Source organism: Musca vetustissima, unplaced genomic scaffold, assembly GCF_032173495.1.
Source record: "Musca vetustissima isolate MV318-11 ecotype Yass unplaced genomic scaffold, APGP_CSIRO_Mvet_v1 utg168799, whole genome shotgun sequence".
Classification (NCBI taxonomy): domain Eukaryota; kingdom Metazoa; phylum Arthropoda; class Insecta; order Diptera; family Muscidae; genus Musca; species Musca vetustissima.
In genome coordinates, this window is record NW_026878935.1 from 5,396 (window position 1) to 22,949 (window position 17,554).

At 31.5% G+C, this 17,554-nt stretch overlaps 1 protein-coding gene across 1 annotated transcript; it reads right to left on the reverse strand.

The window, feature by feature from the left end:
- Nucleotides 1-258: 258 nt before the first annotated feature.
- On the reverse strand, nucleotides 259-15,710 carry LOC133323719 (syntaxin-binding protein 5-like; the record flags this gene model as incomplete). The annotated part of the gene is made up of 10 exons (XM_061532640.1): nucleotides 259-745; nucleotides 825-949; nucleotides 1,014-1,109; nucleotides 1,216-1,302; nucleotides 1,473-1,581; nucleotides 1,646-1,930; nucleotides 5,075-5,197; nucleotides 5,281-5,403; nucleotides 5,468-5,584; nucleotides 15,431-15,710. Coding segments are annotated over 10 exons (1,602 nt in total), but the record flags the coding sequence as incomplete, so codon positions are not given.
- Between the last annotated feature and the right edge of the window lie 1,844 nt (nucleotides 15,711-17,554).

The following is a 17,554-nucleotide window of genomic DNA, read 5'->3' on the forward strand; positions in this document are numbered from 1 at the left end:
AAAAGTCGTTCGCTCAGAAATTTCTTTATGGGGAACTAATTATTTCATAATTCAGGTTTGAACAGTGAATGAGAGAGCATTAAATTGATGATATCACAGAGATACCTGGCTATATTGTTGACGATTATTCAAGGCATTTTCATATTTAGTTATGAGAATTTTGAGATATACCACAGATGATGCCGCGTAATTAGCTTCACTTACACTATACTATGTATATGTTGCTGTGCTCCCATTTAAAAATTGAAAATACAAACATTGTAAATCTGTAACACGTTTTATTGGTCTATACTTTATTAAAAACATTTTTTGTTGTAGTTTAATATATTTTACTTTTAATATATAAATAACATGACGATTTGAAAACAGAAATTAAATAAGTGTACTTTAATGTAGTAGAAAGTGTTTGTTGTTGTTTTTCTTGTTGTTGTTGTTATAAAAGCAATATTACAATAACTGTGGTAGAATTGGCTCCTGTAATAGATATTTTACAACTGATACCACTTTTTATCCTTGTATTTAAGCATTAATGAATGCGCCGTGCCGCTGAAATCTTGAGCTTGATTGGCCATACGTTCGGCACGCTCCTCTAGCATATTAAGCTTTTCGCCGCGTTCCATTGCCAAAAGATGGGCGCGACTAATTTCAGATGCAGCTGTCGAAGCTCTCTGATTTAATTGTTCGAGTGTTGGGCCCGGAATGTGTTTAGCAATAGAACGATTTGCCTTCCCGCTTTGTTCTCCAACTATATACAAAAAATGGAAAATATATATTTTGAGTAGGTACTAGAAATAGTGTGTATTAATCGAGCTGTTAGTTCTTACATAGTTCTTCTCGGTCCAAACTCTTGGCGCCGCCACCAAACAATCCTTTGAAGAAACTCTCTTTTGGCTGCTCTGGCATCTCTTGAACCGTGTACAATGATCCCATCATATCTAAAATAAATTGACTACGGAACGAATTGTACATTTATCATTATATATCTGACGCAGATTTACCCCATTTTGACTTACCAAAACTCTGACGATATTGTAAACTTTTGTATTTCGGTGGGTGATGCCATGTACAGACCATGACCTTTGTTACTGAAGCAAAATATTTTTGATATTCTATAAAAAATGAAGTGCAATATAAAAATGGGGAAAACAAAAACAGAAATTAATTGGAATTAGTAATATTAGTATGTAACTTAGTGGACAAATGTATAACACATACTGTGTTATATCTTCGTGAACAATGATTTGTTGACCCCATATGGAAAGCATTGGATCCACAATTCCCTGTTTGCATTTGGTTTGAAAACTATGCGAATGAAGAGAAATGAGAACAAGCGATATGTCAGTTACAAACATTCTATTCTAATAATATTACGACACATATTTAGATGTATCTAAATGAGATATTGTGCAGCAACGTATGTACATATGTATGAATATGTATATGCATATAAATATATAATTAATCGTACTCACCTTAAGTCCATAAGTGGTAAGAACTCTGTATCCATTAACAACTTTAGACTAGGAAGACTATGAACCATTAGATGGCCATTGGAAAGATAGGTTGCTAAGCAAGTTCCATCTGCAATAGATAGGATAAATATTTAGATGTATATGCATGTTGGATGGCTCATTGATGTACCCACCTTTCATTGTGATAGTTTTTGCTTTAACCGCAAAATCCATTTCCGAAAAGTTTATGCGATTAACACAACATTGATTTGCAATATCGAAGACTTTGGTTTGTTTCTCGCTTGCAATTACGATATATTGTCTATCAGCTATGGTATCTAGGCCGGTGCTAACGCTTCCACTAATACCACTGCTACTGGCACTGGTACTCACATTACCACCAGATGTATTTGATATTGTATTGGCAGTTGTTGGTGTAAATGTAGGACTTGTTCGACTGCTACTTTTTGTTGGCGTTCCTGAAAGGGAAAATAATATGCTCTAATTAGAACTACACGGCGCTAATGGTAAAATGTGATATATTTCTGGATTTAAAACTATATACCACAGTCATATAGGTTTCCAGTTTATATCAATGGGAAATAGCGGCTTAAAAAATCATAACATGTTTTCCACAGGCAACAAAATGTTTAAGAGCTATTATCTAATTAGCAGCTAGTAGATATATTTTTATGTTTAGATATGTTAAGACCCGACAATAAACGAAAGAAAATTCTAAAAATTCGAAACTATTAAATGTATTTTATTTCTGAAAAGAATCGGAAATCCAGATCGGTTATCGCAAAAGCTCATACTAATTGGAATCCGACTGAGTGGAGAAATATGAATGAATGAATTAAAGTTAAAAATTAAAGACTCAGACATGAAAAAAAATTACCGAGACAAAGTCAAAAAATTAAAGTCTCATGTCCCAGTATTTATATCAAGGGTACTGGGAAGCATGGAGGATGGTCAATAATGGTATTGGACTGTTGTTATCTTTATGGAGTTCGATATATTTACGAGATTTATGAAGTAAAGGATCGGGTAGTCAATACAAATTTGTTGGAAAACGCTATGATTTAATGAAGAAAATAACCGTTTGTTAGGTTGTTTCAGCTTGACAATAACCTCCAAACATGCACCGAAACATATCAATGATAGGTTCGGAAGTCAAAAAATCAGGGTTTTATGCTTCACCCTATGGAAAAATCTTTAGAGTATCATAGATAGCAAAATCAATACAAATTCAGGAACAGGCAAACATATACACAAGGATCAAATAGAGCGTTTTATAGATTACATTTCTCTAGATGTGATGCCGTAATGATAAATAATGGTTACGATGTTGATTACTAGCTATATTTCCTTATTTAAAAGAAAAAATTAAAAAGTTGCATATATTTGGAAATTTAAGAGAGAAGAAATGTAATTTATGTATATATATATACAGTGAGTGTAATAAGTATTTTGCCTCAATACAAATTTGACAAAATTCTAATATATGCGCCTAAAAAACGATTATCACAAAAAATTATTTTGCTTTTTATTATCATTTTTGAAAAAATCAGTATATAACACACTCTTTGTCTTTTTATAGTTACCATTGCGGGTAACCACATACTAAAAACGATTTGGCGACGATTCCAATAAACCACTGCTTTTTTTCGCGAATATTTTCTCACATTTACGTTCAATACATTCTCCAGCAATTTTTCTTTTAATATATGGTAATTTCTCGTCCTAATCTCAAAATGAGAGTATTAGATATGGTCGTCGCGGCTTCAAAACATCGCAAATAACTTTAGAATAATAAAAAGGAGGTTTTGCAAAATATATCGCGAGGACAGGACCTTAAAAACTATTAAAACCAAAATCCGACAAACAAATTATTTAAAAAAATACCGCGAAACCCCATTTTTCTGACTTTGAAAACTTTATGGTTCATTAATATTGATCTAGGAACCAATATATGCGATGAAAATAGCAATACGAAGGTCAGATTCTAAGATATGAACGGTTTTGTGGCAATAGAAATACATCAAATTTCGAAAATAAATACATGGACAAGTTTATTCACTGATGCATTTTATTCGAAACTGATGATGTTAAACGGATGTAAAATATTGACTGCGTATTCGTCACCAGCTACCACAGTTTTTTAAAACGCAATAGTATTTGACGAAGAATGATGTTTTCTCCCAACTTCATGTACTGTTTGTAGTTTCTGTTGTTTTAGAACTGTTCATATCTTAGAATCTGACCTTCGTATTGCTATTTTCATCGCATATATTGGTTCCTAGATCAATATTAATGAACTATAAAGTTTTCAAAGTCAGAAAAATGGGGTTTCGCGGTATTTTTTTAAATAATTTGTTTGTCGGATTTTGGTTTTAATAGTTTTTAAGGTCCTGTCCTCGCGATATATTTTGCAAAACCTCCTTTTTATTATTCTAAAGTTATTTGCGATGTTTTGAAGCCGCGACGACCATATCTAATACTCTCCTTTTGAGATTAGGACGAGAAATTACCATATATTAAATGAAAAATTGCTGGAGAATGTATTGAACGTAAATTTGAGAAAATATTCGCGAAAAAATGCCGTGATTTATTGGAATCGTCCCAAATCGCTTTTAGTATGTGGTTACCCGCAATGGTAACTATAAAAAGACAAAGCGTGTTTTTATATAATGATTTTTTCAAAAATGATAATAAAAAGCAAAATACTTTTTTGTGATAATCATTTTTGGGTTGGTATAGATTTTGGCCGATATCTTCGAGACCAATAGGTCTTTCGCAGTGATTCTTGCAGAAATAAGATCTAAATATGTCCACAAACATATCCCATAGGCGTATATATTAGAATTTTGTCAAATTTGTATTGAGGCAAAATACTTATTACACTCACTGTATATATATTTTTAAATTACAGAAAAGTCCTTTTTTATTGCGGGCATAATAACTCTCACTGGAATCCGAAAATGCCAAAGACATTAGTACATATCTGGCTCTTGTATGAAGTAGGATTATTAACATCGCACAAAAATTAACACATTGGCTGACCTTTGATTTTTTTGGAAAATCATCTTTTTTAAAAACGAACTAAGTTAAAAAAGGAAGATCTTCAAGCGATTGGATTAGTAGTTTTTGAGTAATCGTGATAATATAATAAATGGGTTATATCTTCAAGAGTTGTTTAGATTTTCACTTGAAATTTTATATGGACTTTTTTGAATTATTGTAGGTTCGAATTAAATTAAAAAAAAATAAATGCTTTTTTTTTGAGGGGGTGGGGGACATCTTAAAGTGATTTTCGTCAATATTACACATGCTTCTCTTGATATTGTACTTTTTCATTGTTGTATTAAATCGGATCCCTAAGGGGGGTTAATGAACGGTACGGACAACTTGAAGATATTTTACTGTTACTGTTTAGCATAGACGGTGTAACAAACCTGTAGCTTCTCTCATAACTATTTCCCTGAAGATGACTGTCGAAGACAGTCGAAATATTGGAGAATAAAAAATAAAAAAGCAGAAAACAAAATACTGAATTTTATTTAACCTTAAGCCGAAACAAATCCAAACAAGAAAAATAGTTGCAATATAATTGTTATACTTACGTTCCTTTTTGGCATCCCTACTATCATCCCGCCATGGTTCAGAAGAAAATGGTATTATTGAGCCAAAAGCATCCAAAAATGACATTGATGTGATTGCGCCTTTGAGACGCAAAACTGGACCGCCTATAATTGTCAGTAAAGTAAAAAAAAGGAATAAATCAATAAATAAAATATTGGTTTTACAATACAAATGACCATCCACATACCGTTAATTGTGACCAAAACTGGTTGAGATTTTCTTACTTCACGTTCTGGCATGGAAACGACCAGCGTTAGTATGGAACCAAAACTAGTGCCAACCCATAGAGTTGGAACTACAGATAGCATGTCTATTTAAATAAATAAAAAAAACTGTTTCGTATTTAAATATCAAAAGAAAAAAACTATTCATACCATTCCGTTTGTTGTAACTTTCAATGAACGCCAAACAGGTAACTGACTCCGCGGAAGACATGTCTATGCTCGACATCGACGACGATCTGGATCTTGAGAAGGATCCATCGACTTTTTCTGCAATTATCATTCGACATATTAATATAAAATATTTTTCAAAGTCATGTTAAGTCATTTTGAATTATGTATGTGTGTAATGAGGCCATGGCAAATGACAAATTATGACAAATTTAATTTGTATCTCTAAAATGGATTAAAAATATGCATGGAAATGTGAGAGTAGTATAAATGTTGTAGCGAAACCAATAGAGTTAAATAAGTAGTGATGCGAATAAGAGGGAATTGCTTTTATTGTGTGTGTGTGGGTGGGTGTGTGTGTGTGTCTGTTGGAAAATTAATGTTAAGTGTTTGACTACAAAGGAATTGGTTGTAGCATAATGATAGGGGAATAGAGAGATAGATAGAGAGATAACGAGATATAGGTGAAAGGAAAGGTTTGGTGACTGATCGGTGTAAACGTGTACCATAATGCAATGCAAGCAGCAGACATAATGAATTGTCATTCTATTCAAACCTTTTAAGAAAAAAAATCAGCTACCCTGAATATATAGCGTAAGATCCATATTTCGGATGGTTCGGATTTTACCTAAATTTACTTTTTATTCCTATATAAAAACAATTGTATATTATACGAGAATTTACTGAAACTTTTGTGTAGTTCGAATTTTTTTCTCAAACCAGTGCCTTTATGGATTTAATTGTATTTACTTAAACGATAATGATCTTAACAAGTAAAAACCGATTTTAAAGCCGGCCAGAACTTCAATGTCTGCAAGTACATTTTACATAGTGTTTTAATTATTTAAAAAATTCCCCAATATTGTTTTACAAAGCACAAAGTTTCAAATTGAATATTTCAGAGAACTGGAATTAACTCACTGATTAGACATAGATAGAGATGGGCAGTGGGTAAATACCCAAAGGGTAAATACCAGGTAAATTGGGTAAATACCCGGTAAATTGGATAAATACCCGGTAAATTGGGTAAATACCCATTTGTGGGTATTTATTTGGGTATTTACTATATTGAATCGGTAACACAACATCTTACACCCTATTTTCGGGTTTCTGTTATCAAATCGATTTAAAATGGATAGTTTTACGATACTTTAAAGACGTGGGTAAATACCCGAGTTTTTACCCAAAAATTGGGTATAAACTCATTAAATGCCCAACCACTTGACATAGGCGGCCAAAATGTTGCACACATGTTTCTAATGTCAAAGCAAATATAGAAATCCAAGTTTTGATATAGGCCCCATATAACCGTATCTCCCTATTTAAGGTATTGTTTGTCTATTAGATACATTTCACAACCAAATTGACTGTAATTTGGCACAGAGTGTTCTCTTTGGGTACCAAATGTTCATTTTTTCGATTTTCAGTTGGATTGCAAATAAGGTTTAGAAATGCCTCATAACTTTTTCAAAAACAATGATATCGTATTGGTTTTTTTCAATTTTACCATTGGCTACTTTATATACATTTAAAAAAGCATTAATTCAAAATTCATTATGAAATTAATTCTTGTGGATTTTTGTTTTGGCTCTAGGTCAATTGAAAAAACTCGTTGGTTATGTTTTTCTTTTTTGTTTATTTTTATTTTCCAATATTTCGACTGTCTTCGGCAGTCATCTTCTGGGAAATATTTTATGAGAAAAGCAACTGATTTTCATCACCGTCTATGCTAAACAATGAAATTAATATAAAATTTGGATAAGAGAATTTTCTCAATTTTTGCTAGGACAATACTAAAGCAACTCTACAGTGCAAGCAGGCGAGCTCTAAAATTTTTGTTATTTTTACCGTTATAATTTGACAATTACCTATTACACCTATTTCGATTCTTATAGATCATTTGTAAATGGATTTTATTACAATAACATGTGTCTGGGTTTTCAATTTTGACTTACTTCCCAAAATATATTAAAATGGCTAGAAACAAATACAATATTCCGATAAAGCGGCTAATTACCAATGATTGTGAAAATAATTTATCACAGAAAATGATTTCGAAGAAATATTCCATGAATAAATCATTGATTTCTCGAATTATAAATTGATTTTATGCAAAGTAACATCAGTTCGTACTGATCAACAAATTGCCAAAGCAGTAAAAAATACCCATTTAAGAGTTCAACGGAATTGGTGAGACGTTTATCGTCGGATATAACCACAAGAACAGAGCGTGGACGAGCTATGATAGCAGGTCTACATGTCCGGAAACTAACAAGAAAGCCTTATTATTTCTGAAGAAATCGGAAATGCTTTTGCAAAAGCTCATATTACTTGGAATTCGATTCAGTGGAAAAATATTGTATTCTCAGATGAATTAAAGTTAAATATGTATTAAAAGCGTATCAGACACGAAAAAAATGACAGTGAGAAGATCAAATAATAATTAAAGGTCAAGCCTCAGTATTGGGAGGCATGGAGGATGGATAATAATGGCCTTGTGCTGTTTTTATTTTTATGGTGTTCGATATATTAACGAGATTTATGAAGTAATGGATCGGATTGTTTATACAAATGTGTTGCAAAATGTTTACTTCAGAAAAAAAACTTTCACTATAACTTCATTTTCAAAAAAAAAAAAAGTTACAGGCCACCAGTAATTAAAGAAAAGTCATCTTTTCGATGGCGAGCATGATTTTGGACCACTGGAACATCGATTCCAAAACTCCAGTGAGCCCCGAAATGGATCGCGTCGGTAAACAAACGTTTATATATGCGGTCCTGGGTAGATACCATAATTATTTATCGATTTGAATTGTTTATATGTATGTGGACTTGAGAATAAAAAGAACAAAATATGCTTTGGTTTTGTGTTAGTTCGGCGTTTGTTTGTACAAGAAATGGATTTGAGAATACCCTCAGAATATTCAATATATATTTTATTAACATTTTTGTTTTAAAGAAAAATATTGCTATTTTTAATATTGCTAAAATTTGTAAAATATATATATATATATATATACGAGGGCAGTTCGTAAAATTCTTAGCCTAGCAGAAAAAGCGCGGTATAAACAGAAAAAAGGTTAGTGTTTTGGAATCTTCCATCTCTGTTATGAACACATGTTCAATTTTGTTTTAATCTGACAACACCTTCATATAGAAACAGGTATTCAAAAAAGATGCATCCGCAATTTTTTACAAAGGAAAAATTAGAAATGCGTGCTTTCATTGTAAAATAATTGCGGATGCGTCTTTTTGAACACCTGTTTCTTTATGAAGGAGTTGCCAGATTGAAATAAAATTTAAAATGTGTTTGTTCAAAATACTTTGAACAGAATTTTGTATCACGGAAGATTTGATCGTTGGAGTGTTTTAAGATAAGAGTCTAAAATCCCACACGCAACGTTGGGAAAACTCTCCACAGATAAAATTCTATTATTGGAACAAATAGTTTATTGACAAGTATTTTGTATTTGAAATTAGGCTAAGCAAGAGTTGTTTAAGTAGAACCTATGGATAAATATTTTAAAATAAAATCAGTGCCTAACAACCACTCACATAGATCAGTGCCTAACAACCACTCACATGTATCGCCGTGTCTCAATAATTTTGTGTACAGAGGAGTGACTTACAACCACTCAACAAGAACGGCGGCTGTCCGTGTCTTCTTATTTGTTATACAGACGAGCTACGGCTGTCTGTATATTTTAAATAGTGTTAATAATAGAGATGGATGTTTTCAAAACACTTTGTGCTAGGCTAAGAACTTTCCGAACTGCCCTCGTATATATGTATATCCTTTTTTAAGTCTTCAAAGAGCAATAGATTTGTAGTCAGTCATTGGTAGTTTTTTAGGTCAGTACGACCATTCTTTAATAAAGAATAAAGAAGTCGTTAAGCTCTACCAATACATTCTTATCAACTTGTTCATGTTATATGTTATTTATAACATAAAGAATATTAATTTAATTTTAAATAAATTTGTTAGGCTGGTTTTCGAGTTTTGGTACATTCTATTGTAGAATACTCTGACATGCTATAATTCCGTTTTAAATGAGTTTTCATTCATTTCTGGAATAGGGGGATCGAAAATACCTTGGCTTAACATATTAGAAAAAAATATTCCTCACATTTATATTAGTAATATTACCAAGGAGATCATATAACTAAAATGCAAGGATTTCGAGAAATCTTAACCGAATATTTTCAAATGTCTTGGAAATGGAAAATAGTGCCCCTCACTCCTTATTGTCATTAAATTTGTTATCTTTTTGGAATTCATTGAACAAATATTCTAGCATATAGTATACGTACTATACATACATATACCAAATTTTGATCATCATAATTAATATATAGAACTAAAAAATATAATCCAATTAAAAAAAAAAAAAACGAAAAATATCAAACAATATAAAAAAGTAAACAAATAAAAATAAATAATTTTTAAAATAGAATAGGGAAATTAATTAATTACAACTTATGGATAGGAGAATTATGTGGAGATGTGTATTTTGTTGTTCCTTGTCTTCATGGAGATTGACATGTATCCATGTATGTATGCATGTGTATGTATATTATGTTTTGTAGTGTTGTACATGTCATCGTATGCCTGTATATATGTATGTATGTTCATAGCGAAATAATAATTAAGTAAAAATAGAATAGAAGTAGGAAAAACGAGTATTACTTACGTTTTTTAAAGAAATGATTACAAAATATTATGAAAAAAGTAAATTTTCGCAAACGGACCTAATATCATGAACAAGTATCATATAACAATAATAATAATTATAACAATAGTTGTAAATTAACAATATTAGGAGAAGTAATAATCAAAAGAAGATAGAATAATTCATTATTATAAATATTGAAATTAAATAGCAATTGCCGCATTTTATCGAACTAAAACACATTTTCTCATTTCATTTCATCGTAATTTTAGTTGTATCAATCAATCAATCAAACTCTAATATTTTTGAAGTTTTTTGTTTTTGGTCATCAGATATTTTATAAAAAGCCTTATTTGTATGGTATATGTTGATGATGATATGGCAACACTACAAATCATACAAGTCATAAATAGCCGATCACTGATTATCGAATCGATTCGAAAATATTATCCAACAAATAAAACATAAAAACAAAAATAAATGTTTATAATTATGTTATAAATATGTATGTAGATATATATATTTATGTTGGATGCATATAATCAATGACAAACGAAATGCACTTGTTTCTTAATGATAAGAATAAATATTTATTAAAACGTGTGTGCGTGTGTGTTTCTATTTGGAAAAGAACACGCTTGCCAAAGTGGAAGTGTTCCTAGTGAGGGAAGGATATGCTAAACCAGTTTTTTTTTATTTTTATATTTGGGACATTTGTGTGTATGATTAAGGTATTAAAAAATATATTATAATATATATGGGCAATATTGCCAATTTCTTAATACTCCATTTTCAAAAAATCTGCTTTTTTGTTTCTGTGGCACATCAATGATTTTTGATACACATATAGAGAAAAATGTTCTGACTCCGAAACCATTCGCGATCAAATTTTTGGTTGATGCGCGCAAAAGTTATCGAGGTTTTAATTTTTGGGCATAGGAAAAAAACCTTAAAATTACGCCGTTTATTATATTGACCAAAAACGTTGATATATATCTTCCTCCGTAATATAAGAATATGAATATATTATAATAATCGCGATAAAGTTGCACATCTTAGCGAAATATGAGAAAAATAAAAAAATATAAGAGATTACATCAATATTTTCATTATATTAATGACATACACACACCTAAAAATTAATTTAAAAATATCTACATAATCTAAACACCATGATGAATCAAATGATATCAAAATCACAGAAGTCCGTGTAGCGATTTGTAAATCACAGCGACAACAAAACAAGATATTGAGAAAAATTTTTGTTTTTGGTTCGAAAAAATAATGTCATCATATTTATTTTTTTTTAATTTTATACAAGAAATTTCAGAAAAAAAGTTGGGGTTATTCTGCTATTTTACCCGAATTTCGCGAAAAATTGACATATATAAAAATAATCACTTTTTGTGTATAAGTATACGCCTTGCGGATTATATCAAGACCCTTCCGATAAGTCTTGGGGTTCTATAAATAGGAATAAATCTTAAAATAAAATAATATTATGAAATATACATTTTAAATTGCGTCTAAATCGCGTAATTCTCAAAATCATTTAATGCAGGAAGTACTGATGTTTATCTTCCAATCCATATATATTTTGGGAAATTTCATTTGACGGCTAAGATGTACTACATGTTGCATTGAAGTACCCAAAAACTCGTAAAGCGCGAATAATTTCCGAAAACTCCATATGCCATTAACGCGCATCCGATTTCGGTGTTGACCCTAAAAAAATACATCGATCTATACCGACTTCAATGTGGTCCATTACGAACCATGGATGTGCCAGCTCACACTATTTTTGAGATAAATTGGGTACATCTCTCTTTCGCAAATAAATCCGCGATCTTTTCAAAAACATTTTTTGTCAAATTTCGTGTTTTTGGAAGGCCAGTTCCCGCCGTTCTAGTAGATGGATTTTCACGAAGAAGATTTTATATCATCCGAAACGTAAAAAACCTTATTGATCGCGGGTACCCATATCATTCAGTTGACAGATCTAAAAATTTGGCCCGAAAAATAGGTTTTTTAGTATTTTGATCGCACAAAATGTTCACCATCGGATGAGTATTACTCTGAAGCTGTGCATACTACATATACAAAATACATATCAAATTACGCAGATTCGCGACTACAATAATCTTATAATCGATTTTTAGAAATTCCTGTTTGCGTATTAAAGCTAGAAGTAAAATAAAAAAACACTCAAAATCGAGCTACAAAATGTCAGCAACAATTAAAGGCAGATGCAGTAATTCCCGAGTTATAAAGGGGTGAACTCCGCTTAAGCTATATTAAAAAATTTACAATATTGCCCATATATATATAGAATCCATGTCAATATTTTTCTTAAGGTTTTTATCGAGTTTCTATAACATCTGTTAACCAAAACTACACACATTATCCTTAAAAATATTCTTTAAACTTTGTTTTTGCAAAATAGTCAGGCTGAATCCCAGTTTTTTGTTTTTATAAAAACAACTATTTATTAGTGGGGAAAGTGTGGCATTGTCAACCAAGGATTAAGGCAGGGAAGACTATAATTTCAGATCTCGCCACTGATCCTCATCAGTTCCCTTAGTTTTTTCTCGGAATAATCTCCTCAGAAGCTATTAATAGCTTCTTTACAAAAAACCTTTTATACCCAAATGTCTCTTGTAACAAAGCGAAGTATTAGCTGACCAACGAAATAAACTTCATGTGAATTTCGCTGATGCCTCACTTCGAGGTTAACAAGGCATTTGTAAACAAGCCAAAAGAAAAAAACAAAGACATAATACCCTGAACCACAGTTTGGTAAAGGGTATATTTAGTTCAACACCTCCTTCAAACACCTCCTCAGTCCCCGGATTTGAATGCTATAACATCATAACATCTCAAGCATGCCAGGTCACAAAAAAGGCTTTACAAAGGCTTTACTGTGAGGTTGCAACTGTTTTTTTTTTAACAATCATTATTCTTTATATTGAATTCACATATAAAGTAAATTTTATTGCATTAATTTTAGGTTGAGATGTTCACATATAAAAAATAATAACATTTAATTTATTGATTAACATGAATTTGTGGCATTTTTATTACAAAAAAAACAAGTGGATACTTTTGACAGTGACTCACTGTATATATTAAAAAAATCCACACTAATGATTTAATAGTAAATGTTCTTAAACAATTTTAAATATCCTTGAATATTATAAAAGGTGGTCAGTAAAAATACCAGTAATCGTTTGGGAAGTTTATACGTGGCGGGCTATGCCATGATAAATGTTTTGTAGGAAGATTTGACACCTAGCCGATTTGGTTAAAACCAAAGCCGATTTGGTTAAAACGTGACCAAATTCCCCAAACTATCGAGTAATGGTGTATGGGAAAGGTATAACAATATATATATATATATATATTTTTTTTTTTTGACAAATAATCTATATTTACAAAAACAAATAAATGTCGACATACACGAACAAATATTATAAAACATAAACATATTTCGGACGACTTCACAATATAATTTTGCATGAAAACATTATGTACCAATGCAATACAAGTAATAACAACATAACAAATAATTGTCTATTTTTACGAACATTTGTAAGTAAGACCTCAAAGCAATGATTCTAAAATGGCTTATCGACAGAATTAACGACAATAACCGATAATTGGAAAACGGAACTTAATTTGCTTTTATTTAACGAAATTGGTCGAAAAGTTAGCGAGCCTAATAACTCATCCAGTAGCAAAAAGCTACAAATGGAAACAAAGCTTTTTCAATTAAATTAACTTTGAATATTAATAGGAAAATCATTAGTCGTATCGAATATTTTACATTGAAGTCTCATATTTAACTGGTTTATACGCACCTACACCTACAGATAAACAGAACATTTAAATCAGCATCAGGCAAACCCCGCACGCGTTCTCTCGGCGAGAGTAAATATCTCCATACTCACACAGACATTCAATTGAAGCAACAGACCCTGAAGGAAACGTGGAGACGGTGGTGGTCATGTCAACACCTTTGTCTACAAGTATGGGGACATTGTCAACACTTTTTCTACGACGTTGTCAATTATATTAAATTTTATTTAATAAGAAGAAGCATTTTTACACTTACAGGGATTGCCTGTAAAAGAGAAGAAGCACATTATTCATCTCTTTTCTTCTATTTTCTTAGTTGCGTTGAGTTGTATTCTTTTCGCGGTTCCTATTTCGTGAATTAAGTAAAAGCTATTTTTATAATATTAAACGGCATGTACATGAGGATTTATTTGACATATATACAATGAAAATGACAATTAAAACCCACTGGTTTAACGAAATCCGGTACAATGTAAACGTACTCGTATATATTGTAAAAATGTTAATAGTTATATCTCAACTATTATTCAGTAATACAAGTATAAGCAAGGTTTATTCATAAGGTTAACAGGCAGGCGAATTCATGCCTTAGTCTTCTCTTGATGTCAATATTTTAATCGCGAAATACCAACCAGAACAGGATAACAATTCAAAATATCTATCAGATAAACGTAATGATAGTAGTGTGCACATATATTTTGATTCGAATAAAAATATTTGTTGTTTATTTATTCTTCAAATAATAAATTTGACAGTCAACGAAGACTACGAATTTGCCTCCCTGTTAACCTTATGAATAAACCTTGAGTATAAGTAATAGATATAAAAGACAAGTGAAAAATGACAATTTGTTATCAAAATAGAAATTGTAGACCGACTGTTGTGGTGAAAATATTTGTGATTTTTTTAACCTTTTGTGGAACATCCAAAATCTCTGTTGACTCACTACCCCCAATGTCTCTATTGACTCACTACTGACTTTCGAATGACACGTTCATATAAAGTGTCTATGGGGAAATACATGTAGTTGTCAACAGTCGCTCAATGACAATAGGTCGCTCACTATTGGCATTTCCTACAGGGGAAATTCATTGACTTTTGTCAATGTGGGAGAACGTAAAGTTATTACTCTCTGGCCGATGCTGATTTTAATTATCCACCTACTTTCCGCCTAACATTCAGATTCTATACGAAAAAAAAGAATTATTTGCGAAATTCTCATGGATAACATGACACCCTTTTAGAATGTTTGTTTGTATGTATGCATGTATATGTAGAGAGTATGTTTTTTGTTTTTTTTTTTTTGCTGTGATGTTGATTGCACTGCATTGTATTGTTGTGTTCTCTTATTTATAGGGAGGGTATATATATTCTTGTTCTTGTTGCTGTTTTTCAAAAGCTTTCGAAATATGTTCCGCACCTGTATCCCCAACGTAAATGCCACTGGATGCTCCGGCGGCTGACTGCCCATCAGCGGCATAGTCAAATGACGTCGACGACGTGGAAGCCTGTTCGGTAAATGATGCTTTGTTACCGCCGCTGGAAGAAGCAGCACCAGTCAAAGACTCATCGTTCGCCGAAGGATTTGTCTCGTAACGAATGTGATGGTTATTGGGACTACCTGAAAATGGTATTTTGGTAGAGCTGCTGCATGCACTGGTGGCAGGTGCTGTACTGGTGGCTCCATTGATCTGGGATAAATATCAATTCAAACAAACAAACAAATGGCCATGACAGTAATGAGTAATCTTCATTAGACATATGTACACTAGGGTGGATTTACACAAAAAATATTATACTAAAACAAAATACAATTGATTCAATAGGCTTTCAACAACATTCATTTTTTTCACTTTTTGCTGTCAACTGCAGGTATGCATTTGTATAAGTTTGGGTTTTTGCATTTTAATTTTCAATATATATATTGCATGTACATATGTGTTCGATTGCATACTCTCACACACAAGCCCACACAAACAGACATACATTGACATTAATTGAAGTGTACACAGAGAGAAATAAAAATAAGAAGAAAATAGAGAAACTGAAACGAACTGATTATGGAAACAAATTAACATCGCCTGAAGTAGTGATGCAGACAAAAAACAAAAAAAAAACATCGAAGGGGCATTTCTGTTTCGAGAGATCACAGCTGAATGTGAACCAAGGATGTAGCGGCAAATAATAGAAAATCAAACTATATATCGAAATAAAATAAAAACGAAAACCGAGAGCAGAATTCAATTTGGCAAATCAAGAGTAAATGGAAACGAAAAGAAGACGAAGTGCAGCAGCATTTTGAGTTTGAATTGAATGCTATTCTTGTAGTTTGATTTGATTTCATTTTTTGTTTGTTTTAATTTAGTTTAAGACAGCAAATAAATATATACATATATAAGTGTAAATTGCAGCAGAAACATACTCTGTGTCTGCAGCAAATTGTAAATAAAATTTTACACAAAAATATTTTGCACAGTGTGTCAATCAATCAGGCTAGGTAGGTAGGTAGTGGGCAGTAGTAGTTGTTGTAGTTTTGCATTGTTGTACTTACAGACATACAAAAGTAAAATAGTTAACGTATTTGGTTGTTGTTGTTTTAGTTGCTGTAATAGTTGTTGGTTGTGCTTAAACATAATCAATACATACATACGTACATACGAATACAAACAAAGTAGTAAACACATTAAACAAAATAAATAAATTATGGAACAAATTGAACAATAATTAGAATAGGAACTTAGAAGAACATTTTTACAAAACCATATTTTATATCTCCTTAAATTCAATAATTGTTTTTTTTTTTTTTTTTTTTGTAAAATTATAAAAACGTATTTATATCTATGAGAGAAATAAATAAATAACTCAAAAATTATCATATTCATGAGAAAATGCACAGTGAGAGATAGAGAGAGTGAGAGAAGGACAGAAAGAGAGAAATATAGACAGAGACAGGGGCTCACAAATTCATAATTTCAGATAGACAGATATAGAGTGGGTGTGATTGTGGCAGTGGGTGGTTCAATACAATTATTATATACATGTACAAGGACAAAAGAAGAGACCCCTTTTTTGCTCTTCTCTGGACTAAGACAGACCTATATATAAATATAATCATACAATTTGTATGTAGTATATGCAGAAGACATCGATTATTATTATTGTTTAATTTTCAAGTAAAAATATTTTTGTTTTGTTGTTCCGTATAATGGCTTGGCCGGTATTGGGTGAGCGTAAATATCGAAGCAATACTATTATAATTTTAAAACAGTGCCTATATGTAATTTCAGCTAATTTAACTCAAGACAAGTTCGGACACTAAGCCCTAACAACGTTAATTAAAATCCGACGGGGGGTACAAAAATATTCAACTTCCCCACTATGGTAAAATGTTGTGTACGGCCGTATTACCCAAATACGTCGAATCCACATCTTAAAGCAAATAATACAAACCGCAAAACAAAATTGAAAATTTATTAAATTAATCCACGTATTTTTAGTTTCCATTCGAAATTTCAAATTTCCAAACCTTTAAATATTACAATAA